The 16607-nt window shown below is 39.3% G+C and overlaps 1 protein-coding gene across 1 annotated transcript in view; it reads left to right on the top strand.

Annotated features, from left to right (window-relative positions):
* ATP6V1H (ATPase H+ transporting V1 subunit H) overlaps positions 1-9196 on the top strand; it is a 32728-nt gene extending 23532 nt beyond the window's left edge. Inside the window, exons 10-14 of the mRNA XM_079983354.1 lie at positions 8-186; positions 941-1066; positions 2665-2766; positions 4021-4134; positions 8813-9196. Of these exons, the coding sequence (XP_079839480.1) occupies positions 8-186; positions 941-1066; positions 2665-2766; positions 4021-4134; positions 8813-8873 (582 nt within the window). The 3' untranslated portion in view covers positions 8874-9196. The remainder of the gene's footprint in view (positions 1-7; positions 187-940; positions 1067-2664; positions 2767-4020; positions 4135-8812) is intronic.
* Positions 9197-16607: the final 7411 nt, after the last annotated feature.

Below are 16607 nucleotides of genomic sequence, written 5' to 3'. Positions count from 1 at the left end.
TTTCCAGAATCTTCTTGAAAAGTCTACTGAAAGAGAAACTCGCCAGGAGTATGCTCTTGCCATGATCCAGTGCAAAGTTCTGAAGCAGCTGGAGAACTTGGAACAACAGAAATATGATGATGAAGACATAAGTGAGGATATAAAGTTTCTGTTGGACAAACTTGGAGAGAGTGTGCAGGACCTCAGGTAAATTTTGTCTTCGGTGTCTAGTGTTCAAATTGATACAAGGAGGGTCCTCCTTGGGGTATAGGCTCCCCACCGAAGCACCTGTCAAGATCAAATAGAGGCCTAGTTATTAGAATGATAGCTTGTCTAGTGATTGTTTTCTGCAATGCTGTAGATTCCAAAGACCGCATGAAGGAAATAACTGTAAGACCAAGCAGGCTTTTCTTTTTTTAAAACCAACTTCACATGATTTGTACCTTGGGATGGTATCAGATTCAAGTAATCATAAAACTACAAAATAGTTATCATTTGTCATTACCATAAGTAGGCTTTATTTACACCTCATTTGGGAGTACCTCACCATCTTATATAATATCAAAATAAAGTACCAAAACAGAGTGCTTTAAGTGCTGAAGCAAACTCCAAATTGGATCTGAATGTCCTAGGCTACAATCCTATCCTTGTAATGCAAAACTGTCAGCAGCGAAGAAAAATCTGGAAAAATTGACTCCTTTAGCTTCAGTCTGGCCAAATTAGAATTCATGGTAAATAGGCCACGTTCATCCCAATGAAAATATGCTGCCATTTGTAAATTGTACTTCCATATTTATAAGTGTTCATACTTATGCTTGTAAGTGCCACTTACAATTTTTGTAAAATGCTTTACAAAGAACCCTAAGTGCAGTGGGAGGTTTGGATGTGCTGTTTGCTTTCATATATTGTCCTTGTGCATCAGGTTTATTCCTCATTCTCTTATGTTTGGTTTATTTTGCAGTTCGTTTGATGAATATAGTTCTGAGCTTAAGTCAGGGAGACTAGAGTGGAGCCCTGTTCACAAATCTGAGAAATTTTGGCGAGAGAATGCTGTGAGATTAAATGAAAAGAATTATGAACTGTTGAAGTAAGTTCTTCTGATATATCCCTGCTTCAGTTGAATTGTTGTGTTGCTCAGAGTAACCAAAGTTTCATTTAGGGTATCTGCATAAGGTAGAGGGACTATAATACCATTTTCAATAAAAGGTTCCCGTCTTTGAAAATGTCCCAAGTGAGCACAGTGAGAGAGAGAAAAAAACTTTGTTGCTTTGTATGGTATGGAAACTAAATTGGGAGCCTTAGTTCAGAGGGCTGTATCCAGGTCCCATTAATGCCTGCACAACAGGACTTCCACTGCTTCTTCCTGCAGCCCCCCCCCCATCTGTTCTGGGTGTTCTGCCAGCCCTCTGGAGCAGATTTCTTTTGAGGAGAGGAGGAGGAAAGGAAGTCCTGTTGCACAGGTGGAAGTCCTTCTGCTAATGACACAATTTCATAGGATACAATCTACTGTTTTCTTTTTTGAGCACAGGTGAATTTGTAAGAGCATTGGCTTGCTTCTTAAGTGAAATGTGGCTTGATTCTAGAACAGCAAATGTATGGTTTTGATATATTTAGAGACTTCCTTGAGATTGCTGGTTACTATTAAAGATTGGGTTTGCGGCTAATGGCTGTGATATGATGTCCCTCCCCCCATCGGTAACCTTATCACTGCTGTAACATCCGAATGTAGCCTAAATATCTGTTCATAGTAGTGTCATACTTGCCTGTTCAGGAATATGCATTATTCATTCCAAATGAGGTAATCAGTCAAGTTTCTGTGCTGTGATGTCTTGGCTTCGATGCTTCAGCTGTCTGTAGATACGCCTTGCAGATCAAAAGGCTTAGCTGAGCATGAAGCAAAGTGGTAATTATCAGCAACACTGGTTTTGTCTTCATTGAAAGTTGAGCTAACTTAATTAAGTATATTATTGGTTCTTTAGTTTATCGTTCAGTGTACAAATCCTGAAAAGATATCTGTGAAATGAGTACAGTTTCCTCTCCCCACAAAGGCTTATTTGAATTTTTGCATGGCAGATTAATAAGATTAGAATTTACCAGAGAATGTATTAAGAATTTACAGCTGAACATATTTGCTAAATATGTGTTGGACATTCATTACCTAGATGACGTGGGATAGCATTCAACTAAGTCATACTTGGAACCGACTGACTGAAATCAGTGATGTTAGTCGTGACCAAGTCCATTGATTTCACTGGGGTAGAATCTACACGCATGTTAAAAATGTTGTGAAAATTCTTTTTTAAAAATCATTTTGAAAAATGCATTGAATTTGCTATAGCTCACAGTCACCATTTAGTGTCACAATTGTATATTGCACTTTACAACACATTCCAAACATTTTATTTGCAGCGAGATGAGCACCACAACCCCAGAATTGTCCGCAACTGGACTTAACGCTCAGGGGTCCCTTTACCTTTACCTTTTTAGCTGAGTCCTAGGTCTACCCTGAGTGTGATTTTGAAATATCTCTCAAAATATTTGTGTGATACTGTGTGAATCTAGAAAAGTTTTGCAGTACTGAAGTAACATGGCAGAGGTTTATTGAGTTTCATCAATTTTTTGTATGCTATATTTTGTACACTCCATAGTGAATAAGGATCTTGTATATTTGCAATCCTATTGTAGAATCTTGACAAAGCTTCTGGAGGTATCAGATGATCCTCAAGTCCTGGCTGTAGCTGCTCATGATGTGGGAGAATATGTCCGACACTATCCTCGAGGAAAACGGTGTGGAAGGCTTTTTCTTATCTTTGCTTAGCGCCTGAGTTAATACAAGGGCCATTGCTTATGACTCAAGGAATAGTTAGTGTAACCTTTTGTTAGACCTTACTATAAAGTATCAGTAGGTGGTTTAATTTGATTTTATATTTATGTATGTGAGATGCTTTCAGTAACATTTTTATATGACTATTTGAATTTTATTAAGTATTGTAATTTTTAGTGAATGATGTCATGTAAACGTTTTGATGATATGAGCTGCTTTGATTATAGTTCACAATGGAAAAGTGGCATACAAATCAATTTAGCTAAAATGGACTGAGATGTTTGTGCTGAAGAAGCACCCACATTTGCTTTCCAAACTAATCTTACGTCACCAAACCTTTATTAGGAATTACAATTACAGGCCGTCATAAAACATCCATATATAAAATTTTAAAATATACAAATAAACAGCCATGTAAAATATATAATGACAAGGATTTTCATTGGGATTTCTTCCCGCTAAATAGTACCATTCACTACTCTAAGAGAGACTATTGACAAAAACTCAGCCACCCTTGCAGTTACTTCCGGGTTATTGTCAGACAGATAGAATCTGATATTTTCATTGTGTCGTGATGTTAGATTACCCAAAAAAAGGGAATAACAAGCCTTATTAGCTCACTGGGCAATGGACAGTAAGAAAAGTATATGTTCTACAGTGTCCGGCACATTCAAATATCATTTGCAATGTCTATCATTTTTGGGGATGTTTAAATATCTGCCCTTGACAAAAGCTGAGGGGAAAATGTTCAATCGGGTTAACAAAGTCCCTGCATTGGGCTGGAATTATTTATTTTGAGATATAAGTGACCCTGTTACCTGTTGTATTTAAACCATAGAACTTGGGGGAGCAAATTTTATTTACAGCTGACTCGATGTTTGATTTTTCCAGACTAATCCATGTGTCTTATTAAGCTTTCGATTAGGAAGTTTTAAGTCAGCATATTGAAGCTAGTTGAGGGGAATTCAGTTGAAGTAGTAGACAGTGGTGGGGAATCTTTACTGACAGGCAGTCAGGATCATAACCTCCCCCACCTCGCACATGGGTCTGCTGGAAATTTGTGGTGTTGGTACTGTAAAGTCACTTAAAATGGTGTGAGGTTGGTGGCTGCTAGTAATCAGAAGCAGAAGGAAACTTGAAAACACACAACACCCACCCACCCCCACACCCCTGACCACTACCTCTCTCTTACCCATGCTCTCTTCTCTTCCTTGTAGTGTGATTGAGCAACTTGGTGGAAAACAGCTTGTAATGAACCACATGCACCACGAAGACCAACAGGTTCGCTATAATGCCTTGCTTGCTGTGCAGAAGTTGATGGTCCACAACTGGTATGTAACAACTCACTTTCACTTCGGGGTTTTTATTTTATTTTATTTTATTTAGTAGATTTACATACCACCCTTCATCATAAGATCTCAGGGCAGGAGTTCTTTTTGGGAATGTGTGAAACTCAAGTCCTAAATTATGACATGCCTCTTGGGGGTTACAATAAAACTTTGGTACCCTCTACCACTGAAATGATAACAACTCAGCAACTGGCAGTAGTGTCATTGTTAAGTGAAATTTAGCAGCTCTTCTGCTGTCTTTTTTCACTACTACCCTCCCCCATTTTGTTATATAATGAAAATTGAAGTAGACTGTATAAAACAGAATATAGTATTATTCCTTTTTGTTTCCTTACATTTAGAATGCCTGATATTTTCAGCCTTTAATTGTGTTTCCATTAGAATTTCTTGCAGCAGGATCCATTTATATGTCCAGCAGATCTTTGGTGAACAGAAATGCAAGATGCATTTGTATTTTTCTAATAGCTGAACTGAAAGAAATAGATTCTTGTTAAAAAGTTGTTTAAAAGTTTCTGAACTGATTTGTTTTGTTTAACAAAATGTATGTACAACTTGCTTGTTAAAAAAAACCCAGAAACTTTTTAAAATGGTTTATAAAACATGAAATATATTGATAAAACATGATTAGATACAGGTATCGGTAAGCATTCGAAGGTGATTGAAATGAACAGTAGCTAAAAAGAGATAAACTACATGTTTGCAGAAGCGGCTTAGTCATGCTGGCCACATGACCCGGAAGCTGTACGCCGGCTCCCTCGGCCAATAAAGCAAGATGAGTGCCGCAACCCCAGAATCGGTCACGACTGGACCTAATGGTCAGGGGTCCCTTTACCTTTTACATGTACCTTCTAAATGTCTGGATAGGGTTGCCTGAGCAAAAATATTTTAAGCAGGTGCCGAAGAGAGTATAGTCTGCTGTACATCAAAAGGCAGAGAGTTGTAGGTGCTGCCTAACGAAACAATTTATTTCTCAGGATAGTTTTATAAACTTTTGTGCACATATGCAGGGCATTAGGAAACAGATTCTTTAGCCTTGTTTCTTAATGGCTGGGTGGGGGGACATTTTCAGCTGTAGCAACTTAGTTGAAACTTTTTGCAAGTAATACAGACACATCAGTAGCACATCCCCTCCATAAACTACCTCATTATATTTTGTAAAATTTATATACTAGAGAAAAGGCAGGCAGCCTGCCTGCCTAGTATATATCGGATCATTACAGGCTATTACCATCATCCTATTCCTTGGGAATGGAATAAAGAATTTCCTAATGTCATTCTTCAAGATGCATAATCCACTACTCCTGTTACCTAACCACTATAATCAACTGTTTCTGGCCTGTGTATACTCTAGAAACTTATACAGAAGAGAAGTTTAGCATGGTAAATCTAACTTTGTAGTGTTGCATCCCTCCTCTTCATTAGTTTCCGTTACCTGTCATGGCCTTTCAGAAGACCTGCAAGGCTTTTACCTCTGTACTCTTTCTGTGCAATTGAAAGTGCAAGGAATACAGTCGTACCTCCATTTATGTAACCCTCTGGTTACGTAAACTTTGGGATGTGCGCGGCAAACCCGGAAGTATTTTACCAGTTTTTGCCCTGTGCGCATAAGCAGAAGTGGTTCTCAGGTTGTGGAAACCTCAGGATCCGACCAGACCTCCAGAACGGATCCCGTCCACAACCGGAGGTAGCACTGCAATGACAAAGAGCAGAGCCCACATCCTGGTTTTTATCCTCAGCATCACGTAAAAACAGAAAATTAATTGATCAGCAGCCCAAATTCATACTATGGTACAATTTATGGCCCAATCCCATTTTGAGGATGGACTTTTTAGACCACAGGCAAAGAACAAGGCTCAATATAGAAAGAATCACTTTCTGTGGCCTCTGATCTTTCCCTTCCAAGTAATAGTCGTTCCCTCCCCCCCCCCCGGAAACTTCAGCACCCAGCATTTCTCCCATAGTAGTTGTTTCTCTTGTAGCCCCATATTCCTTTCCATCCACTCCAGTTTTTAAAATGAAAATACCCACTGTTTGGAAATAAAACTTTGTGGATTGTTACTAAGAAGGCCTATTACTGTGTCACATTTTTTGTCTCGAATCTCTCATCCACATGGGAGACGGCTACATAATTCAATCCATTCTATCATAGAAAATTGGAACATAAAATGAGGTGAACGTTGTGGTTAGCTCTTTACCAATATATGTCCCACCAAGAGTTGCATCTGTTTGGTTGTGGTCAGCTGGATCATCAAGCTGTGTTTCACTTAGGTTTCAATTCTGCACTCTACTTGCCTTTTAAGGCCCTATGAGGTTCAACAGGATTTACATCTGAGCAGACATGTATAGGTCTGCACTGTTAATAATTTACTTTTGTAGAAATTGATGGTTCTATAAAAAACACAACCCTCAGAGTGTGGAAAGTACAGCAAATACATCCAAACCTGGTACAGTTATGTAATTTATCTGTGATGCTTTAATAACTGAACCAATAAAATGAATAATTGGCTATATATTTAACTGGTTTTGAAAAGTCAAGTAATTTAGGTACTATTGCTTTTAAATAGGATTCTGAAGCAATATGACATTGATGATGAAGCTGTTTCTAAATTAACAAGCATGTGAATGTCTGCTATGCGGCTCATAATTAGCTCTGCAGCCATGTGAAGCCACATAAAATATTTTTATGTTTGAAATGAATATTCTGTACCTTCCCCTGTGAGTTTCTCAATACATCCCTGTATTTCCCCTGCTGAAAAATACATCTTGTACTTCACTGTTTCTGGGGTTTCATTTTGGGCTACTGCTCTACACCTCTTGTTTAATTAATGTTTGTTTTTCAGTCTCAGTATCCCAGAATTTCATACAGGGGAACTGAAACGGCATTTGTTTGCCAATGACAGTAATTTATTTTCAGATTTCTATATTGAAGGAAATGGTACTTTAGACTGTCTCAAGCAAAGTTTAATTAAGGTTCAGTCAGTCACAATTTATTTCAGGTTCTTAAAAGTATGTTGCTATGTGTAAAACTGCACAAATTTGTTTTCTGTTCAGCTTGGTAAATTTGTCTTGATTCATGCAGATTCATATTGGATTACTGAAGCAAATAAAGCATCAAGTCAAATTTAAATTAGTGAGGAGATAGGTTTAATTTAGAAGACATCTTTAATCTAGCATTGCAATATAAGTGAAGACCTTAACAGCACTTTACAAATAAAAACCTAGATATGATTGAGCCAAAGTCCAACACCAGCCAAATTTTGTTGTATGCTGATATAAATGGAAGAGAGTGTTAAGAATATGTTTTTACACTTTAAATCAATGGGACATTCCTAACTTTCTCCCCCATTTATACCTTTGAAAGTTTTGCCCCTCTCTTAATCGGACTGGGCAAATGTGTACTGATATGCTTTCGAAAACCGAAAACTTGCGTATCAAATTAGTTGTAGAAGAATCTTGGTACAGAGAGATGTGAGCAACTGAAATTTCAGTGTGCATATTTACCGTATTTTTTGCCCTATAGGGCGCACCGGCCCATAGGGTGCACCTAGTTTTTTGGGGGGGAAATAAAGGGGAAAAAATTATTTTCCTCCCCCAGGCGCGGGGCTGGGGCGGGGGAAGCCCTAGCTTCCCCCGACCCCAGCCCCCAGAACAGGCTGCTATCCGCAAGCCTTGGGAGCCTGGCGGGAACTCCCGCAGGCTCCCAAGGCTTGCGGATAGCTTCCTGAAGCCTGGAGAGCGAGAGGGGTCAGTGCGCACCGGCCCCTCTCGCTCTCCAGGCTTCAGCGAAAGCCTGCATTCGCCCCATAGGACGCACACACATTTCCCCTTCATTTTTGGAGGGGAAAAAGTGCGTCCTATAGGGCGAAAAATACGGAAATTCTCTCAAGGTCATTGGGCTGCATCTCGGTAGTACAGCATCTGCTTAGCATGCAGAAGTTATTAGGTTCAATCACTGGCATATCCAAGAAGGAATGGGAAAGACATCTTTTTGATAATCTGGAGAGATGTTCCCAGTCCATCTAGCTCAGGATTGTATGTGAAGGTTTTAACTCTGTAGAAGGCATCTTCTGATGTTCCCATGCTTTTACATAAACTGGATGGAAGGAAAGCTACTAAGTGATGAGCAGCAGAACGGTGTGTTTCAAGATCTTTTGAAAGGTGGTAGCTGGAATAAAAAGCACGAATAAAAAGCTAGCTCTGAGTAGGCAAATTACATGAGCAGCACAAGCAGAACAGTACCATCTCGTCAGTTTGAGGCAGGCTGTATTGTTGCCATTTTGCTAGAAGAAATTGTACAGTATGTCTGAATTCTCCAGCCTAAGCTGATCTGTTTGTCTAATTCTGGGAAATGGTTGCACATGTTCTGAGATTTAACATAAGCAGTAAAATCTGAAACTATCACAATGAAACACTCTGCTGGTATAAACTAGCATGGCTAATGTTCGGAATATATATTTGTTGTTTTTTAATGTAAAATTCAGACCTGAGGCATTTAGCAAAACTGGCATCTCAGTGGAACTGCTGTGGGCTAGTTGAGGCAAGAAATTGCCTACTTCTTTTGAAAACAGTAACCGCTACTTATTTCCTTCAGAAAACTCTCATTAAGTATTCATCATTGGTCCCTTTAAAAATGTCTTGCCCACCCCTTGTTTTCTTTCAGGGAGTATCTTGGAAAACAGCTACAGTCAGAGCAGCCTCAAACTGCCACAGCACGAAGCTGAGTCTGTCCTTTGGCGGGGAAAGCTAGAGTAACAATTGCTATCTTGAAGTGCGAGTAAGAAAATGATGTGATTGCAGTTTCTTCACTGCCTACCCTGCTATTGTGTAGATTTCTTCCCTGTTATTCTTCCAGTATTGTTGCCAGGGGTAAAAACTAATCTAGTAAACAGTTTCTGGCAGTTTGCTAGCTGAAGCCCTTTAATATTGCAAAAATATACAAGAAATATAGCTGATATATGTTGCCTTTATTTTATGTATTTATTGTCTCTAAATAAGAAAAAAAAAGAACACAAAGCATTAAAGAATAATCATTCCATATCATTAATTGTCTCTGTGTTGCCTGTTCTTCACTTGGCTATGAATAGTATTGTTCGGAAAGCAACATTTCAATTAATTTAGTTGGCAGGATGATTATTAAAGCTACATATGAAAACAGTAAAAGACCAATTCTTCATCCCCACTGGTGTTACCAAGAAGCTGGAACTCTGTACGTACATATTCTGAGCAATGAAAACATTGTCGTGGCCACCAATGTGAACCACACTCATGTGAGCTATAGGCACGCGCCAATCACCCAATTAACTCCAGAAATCAAATGCAACAAACACCCTTAATTTGGTCATTAGTCTCCTTTTGTGAGTAAATAGCTTCTACCTGATAAGCATATCCTGCACTATCCTATTGCATTTTTAGAGAACACCCAAAATTATCTAGTTTCAATGAAGGCAAAGAGCATCATGCTAAAGATAACAATAAATTGAGGACTTTCTCATGTGGTATGACCATTAACTTGACCTAGGATGTCCCTGGAATCTCTTTTGTACCTTGGACTCTTAGGTCAAGCCTTTTTTGGGGGGCGCGATCGAATTCAGGGAGAGGCCTTATAAGGTACATCTTCCATTCATTCTCCTTTTTGGAATGCTCCCACACTACTTCTTTTCAGATGCTGTACTCCTGTGATAGGCCATGGGAGATGCCTTCTTTATTCCCTCTGCTTAAGGTTTATCTAGATTCTTTCCTTGCCTCTTCCCTCCGTGGGTTCCCTTGCCTCTGCTTGTTGCTTGTTTCAGGACTGGAAAGACATCCAGTAGGGTCTTTTGTGAGAGGAAAACCTTTCTGTTTTTCAACCAAATTTGGGTGGGCTCGCCAGGAACCTGGAGATAGATGGTTGTGGAAAGGGATTTACAATGAGGTTGAACTATCAGCCCACCCCACTTAATACCATGTTTCTGATAGGCATAAGGATTGTTTTAATTACTCCTCCTTTGCCAAAGCATGTAATCCCAGCTATGATCATGTATCTGTGCTTGTCAGAAATTCAGAGCTTTGGGTCTCAGCAATGCCACTCACCTTCCTCAGGAAGAAATGCAGCTATTGCATCTCACTTTCCTGACATTTCTGCAACTTCTGTGTTTTCTCTGACTCCAGTGAGATGGGGAAGCCTTTATTTTGCATGTTAACATTTCCCACTTAATGGATTCTTTCATTTTCCCCATAGCAAAAATGGGTGTTTAAGACGTTGCCTCATAGTTCTGCATTAGGTGACTTTCCACCTCTGGTCTCCTCCCTCTATCACTGTAATGGTAACTAAGTGTATGGTCTAGGCAATGCATGGCTGAATTAGCCTGTGTAATGAATTTTCTCTTCTGTGTTTCTCTAGTGGCATTCCAAGGCACAAAGCCATTGTTGTTGCCTCTATATCACTGTATATTGACATAGTACCTTTATTGAGTTATAAATAAATTGCTATAATTGCAACAATGTTGTGGTCATTGCTGGCTTTCTGGATCAAGCAAGCTAATATAGGTCAGTGCTAATTTCCCCCAAATAAACAAGGTAATCAAAGCAAGAGCCATGCCATATGTATGAGTTCAACTGTCTTCAGTAAAGATCCCAAGAGTAGTATTGCTTATTTCCCAAAATCAGCATTTTAGTGAATGCAAGTATTAAGAGCTCATCTGAATGAGTGTATGGGTGCATGTGACTAACTGAACTGGTAACACTGGGTAGTATAATATATTTAGAATTGTGAAATAATAATATTATTATTAGATCCAAGAATTGTCATCTTCACAAAAAGAGACGTACTATAAATTTATTTTTTGTGTATCTCTCGCCCCCTCCCAAATTAGTGTCTCATTTTGCATTATGTGAAATATGTTCATAATGGTTACTCTTGTATACTTCCTGGGAATATATGGATATATGAAAAGTGTGCGCATTGGTAAACAAATATCTGTGTGCATGCCCAGTTTGAAGAAAAAAACCAGTAACGGAGGGTGGATATGTAATAACAGAGGGGAGAGAACATGCACACACCATGCAGATGCCATACTATTAAGGACCACCCACTTTGGAATAAAGGAACACTAGTGTAGACAGAAGACATTGTTTTGGGATCAGGAAAGCAAAGTGGACATGCTTGCACCAACCACACACATACACTGAGCTATCCATTGTTTAAGAGATCACCCCTGCATAGACATAGCTGAAGTCAAACTGACAAAATTTTCAGTAGCAAAAGTGAACAATCAGTGGCTATCTAATTGTATAGCTTAATGGTTGCTTAGTAAATTAATGAATTGATACAGACCTTTATAATTTATTTTGGCGTTTGTAGCTGGCTGGTGTTAGGGGATGTTAATCATTGTTCTTTGTATTAAGTACATTTAAGATTTATTAAGATTTAAGTACCAACATGAGTTTGACCAAACTGCGGGAGGCAGTGGAAGACAGGAGTGCCTGGCATGCTCTGGTCCATGGGGTCATAAAGAGTTGGACACGGCTAAACAACAACAAGAAGAAGATTAAGTACACGTATTAAGATTTAAATATACCTAAGTTAGTGTCCATGAGAAGTTTGAAGCAGTATACCTTTATTCCAGTTGGCATCAGTGGCGTATTTTAATTGATTTTATGCATGTGCTGTTATTGTTTTTAAATTGCTTCCATGTGCAATTGTGTCAGCTTTTTATGTATTTTATATATTTTCTATTATATTGTAAATCACTTTGGGATGCCTCATGGCAAATGATTCATAAATGAGATAAATACTACCACTAAATAGATATTGAAAAACAGGCTACACAGCAGAAGAAATGAAAAAAGACCTAGAACTTAGAGCCTTTACTTTTGGATAGATATTGCAGTGGCTGGTGCACAGCCTAGGAATTTTATGCTGCTGTAAAGAGCTTCTGGGGTTGCCAGAGCCCATGTCAAGCAGATGTATTGCACTTGTCCAACTTGGCAGTTATAAATAAGAGACCAGAGTAGCCACGAGGGTGGCAGAACTTTCACTATTTAAAATGAATTTCAACCCCCTTTTCAAACAGGCCCTTTATCTTTTCATTTCTCAATAGCCTTGGGGTACTTAAAATACTTCTATAATTCTTTGTAATCCATCCTAGAAGTTGGTTTGAAAATCACTGAAGGTCTGCTATGTATCATACTTTGCCTAGTGGTATACTTGTGGCACAACTCTCATATTGTACCTCTTCTGAATGCAGCTATGAGGTCATATATTAAATGCTCGCATGTAGCTCAAAATATTTGTTTGGGACAATTGAGTTTGTATGGTGCTACAATCATATTATTGAAGCAATTAAATACTCTGTAGTTCACTCTACTGCATTGCTTTAACTCTGAGGATGTTGAGAATATTTGTGTTAAGTTCATATTCCTTTTGTGTGTTTTTCCTGGTAAATGCTCTCCCATGACATGACCTCTCTGCCTGTGTGGAAAACTAGTCCATTTCTCTATCAGAGTAACCAGCCAATTCTTGTGAACCAGGCCAAAGAAATATGTATTAAAGGATCTACATGGTTTCCTTTTGGGAAAGATTAGTTACCGTAGTTGCAAGCAAACAACCCCTTTCTATTGTTAAAGCAGACACAATAGCCATGAGCTGAGCTTATATTTCAGTACATTTATTTATGTATTGTTTTTGCATGTAGGTTTGGTAAATTTATTAACAATGATCATTTCAAGACTGGAATAGGCCTTGATGGAATGCTTTGAGTTGGATCCCAAAGTGTCCCTCTACCTCTCACAGAAAGGCAGTTTCTGAGCTTAGTGGAACATTGGTCTGGGGAAAAGTGACTCCAAATCCAGAGAAATTCTTCTGTTTCTGCAAGCTCTTCTGAAATACTTTTTTCAATATATCTCTCGAAACCATTTTATTACCCACTGCAGCTTCTGTGCTATATCCTAGATCTTCCTTATCCAGTGTGTTTCTCATGCTGTGATATAGCACAACCCCAGATTATATTGTGGCACTGCACTGCGAGAATTCTTCTGGTAACACTTGCACAAAAGTCCACAGAGCCCTGGTAATAACTTTCTCCATCTGCTCATAGTTTGAAACCAAGGCATAATGAAGAAGAACAATGAAATCTCATCTACTGCTGTGTTCCATCCTCCGTAGATGGGATCTAGAATGATGATTTTGAACAATATTGGTGAAACAGATGTCAGAAAGAGTCAACCTTAAACATTCTCCACTGGGTGCTTATATTTATAAATCGACTGCTGCTTAGAACAGATGCCTGGTATTTGGTATGGTAATGCTGTGTTTTGGTGACATCCTCCAGTTCCATTATCTGAAATCAATATGTCTACTAGATACAGTAAATGTGGCAATTGAAATACCTTGAATGGCAACTGAAATACCTTCAGTTACTTCCCTCCGTGATTCGAACCATATTTTAGTTCTCATTCCTTTTGCAGGACCCAGTAAAGCTCTGTGCTAATGTTCCCATAGGAGGTACTTAACATCACTCTGAAATCAACATGGCGTCTGTTTAAAGTGTAAGGGAAAAGCTAGATCATACACTGGGAAATTTCTGATGGAGCTTGTGCTTTTGTATGTTAAACTTAAAGCGGGCCTCTTCCATTAAATCAATGGAATGGCGCTTAACCTCCCCTTCAGTGATGTTTTCCTGGTCTAAAAATCCCCCCTGAAGCTATTTAACCTATGGCAGAAAACCATATAGACATCATACAGGTAGCCACATGTTTCCCTGTAATGCACATAGCAGCTTTGGGAAGGGGAAGGAACTTAGAACTGAAAGGTGTGTGGCTGATTGTTTGGATATCTCCAGCATCACTTACCTTATCCAGTTCTCTTCCATCAGCTGCTTTGAACCTAGAAAAAACAAAAACAGATGAGACACCCAGAGATCAGTGATCTGGGGTAATGATTCTTTTCAATATGAATTAATAATCTGGTTTATTCAAATTTACGGGGAATATCATGGGGAATATATTGGCTAAAAAAACTAAAATGCAAATTAGATTCTCATCTGTTCTATATTGATTGTCCTCTTATGCTACAGAACTCTTATAAGCTACCCTATAAATGTAGTTATTTTCATTTGAATATTCAGCATTAATGCAGCTGGGATCAACATGAAACTAGAATTCCAACATGGCACAACCATAGTATGCATAAGGCAATTGTTCTCAAAAGAAAAGCATGGCTGAACTCATGCACTGTTTCCTTTAACAGTTAATGAACCTTCTGAACTAGCAGTTAATGTATTTCTATGGTTTAGCTTTAAATGCCAGAAGATAATGCCGAACATGAAAGAAGCGAGGAAATTATTAATTGTGGAAATGTGAATATGTTGTTTTTAACAGCTTGATAACAGCCTCACTGTGGTTCATTCACCATTAAATGTTCATTGCAGCTAATGTTTAATAAAAAGTGTGCAAACAGCATATTCTGCCATGTATTAATGCATGACACTTGCTTTTTGTGGAGTTTGCTTTAACCTGCAGCAAAGCTACCAGGTTGTGGTGCACGCCCAGCAAAAAAGTTGGCAAGACAACAGAAACTGGGAGCATTCCAGAATGATCAGGGTGACTTGCTATGATGCTATGCTTTTTCACTGAAAAAAGAGCTATCTCTGACAGCTTGCGTTAACTCTTAGAGATTACTTGTCATTCCAATAGCCTCTCAGTCCCACATGGAGAAAAGGGGACAGATACGCAATGAGAACCATTTCATGATTTGTTTACTAGCTTGTGCCCAATATTTGCCCTTCAGCTGGCATGGTGTGTTAAGGCACCACAGTGGCACACTAATTGCAGGCTGCTGAAACTCCACTGAAATCAACAATTAAAGCAAATAAAGTGGCAGTCATGCAGAGGCAAATCAGTTCCTTATGCTTTCCTTGATCTTAAAAAATTCTATGTAAATGTAAGGTTATTTTTTATTCTTTTTTTTAGGAGCAAGGTTTAGTCCTCTGCATGCTTTCCCATTTCCTTAATATCCATATAATAGTTGTGGTTTGCAGCTGCATAAAACTGAGTACAGTTTTCAGAGTTACAGCTACCCACCCTCTTTCGAGTTATATTGTTGTAATCTATTTTCTTTTGTTAGAAATCAGAGCTGAAGGGTGGTTGTTTTTTTGGAAAATCAATGCAGAAATCAAAGCCTGATTGTTCCCATGGTTTTGTAAAAAGATGCTGCCAGATGTTACCGCTGTGCCATGTGATCTCTCTCTTGTCATTAATTATACTGTCTGTGAAGTCAATCTGGTTTTACTTTGCTCACTGATGGAATAGTTGATTTGAGGATTATAGCTCTGAATTCTATTGCAAGTGACAGGTCAGCCTCCAGACCTAAAACACTCTTACTTTCCTTCGCTCTAGTTTTAACAGCTTGTCCCAGACCCCTGCATTAACCTTGTTTGGGTCCTATGAGCCAAGGTTTCCAAAGGCAAACCAGCTTAATTTGATTTCAGGGTACTAGAAGAGAAATCACAGCTGTGTGGCTGATAAAAGAGGACTGCTGTGTTTTGGTGGGGGAAAGCAATAGAAGAGACCCCTAGGAAAGCTATTAAGTCAGTGCTGACATCAACAGAGCATTTTTAGTTGTTGTTTTTTAATGCAAATTCATCCAGGACTGAGCAGGAAGCCAGGTTTTCTGCATTCAGAAAACGTAAGGGCTCGGGTCTCAATCATTTCCTTATCACTATCATTTTTCTAGCTTATGAGCTAAGTCAGTAGTTGTCACAGAATGTGCCGCTCAGTTCAAAGTTGGAGTTAACTCTTTATTAGCAAATGCATGATCTCCACAGACTTGTCTGAGGCCTAATGAGCACAGCAGCTCCTTCCCGGTGGATCTTCCTCCAAGAAATCAGTTGAAGGTCCTCGCCTCTCCACAACTGTCTAGGTCTCCTCCTCTCCAGGGCTTTCCCCAAGCAACTGGAGACTGCATATGCATGCGGCTAATCTCTCCCCTGCCCTTTTCATGCCTCTCCTGGTCCTGGGAGACCAGCGGAGAGGGTGACACTTGGGCTTTTTCACCAGCCTAACTCATCTCTGCCTCTTGACCTCCCTCCTCCTACTTTCCAATTTCAGCTTCTGATTCTGGACTTTTCTCCATCACAGACTCTCCCTGTTCATTAAACTCTATTCAGCTTCTGACACCTCCTCCTCCCCAGCTTCTCCCTCTTTTCCCTCTGACCACTCATCATCATTGTCCCACCACCAATCCCTGGGCTTTGAACCTTCTTCCTTTAGTGGTTCCCCAGCTGGTTCTTCCCACCATTCCTCTGCGTCCAACCAGACCATGGCAGTAGTATTTCAGACCCAGGATCACCTTTAACTCAGAGTAGAGTCCATAAGACGATTGGATGGTACCTTCCTTGTGGCAACTCCTGCAGCCAAGCTGATGCCAAATGTATTGCTCTGCTCTCCTTTGGACCACGTGAACAAGGGTTGTGGGCAGT

The sequence above is a fragment of the Podarcis cretensis genome (assembly GCF_951804945.1).
Source record: "Podarcis cretensis genome assembly, chromosome: 7".
NCBI classification, from domain to species: Eukaryota; Metazoa; Chordata; class Lepidosauria; order Squamata; family Lacertidae; genus Podarcis; species Podarcis cretensis.
This window is presented reverse-complemented; position numbering and strand designations above follow the sequence as displayed.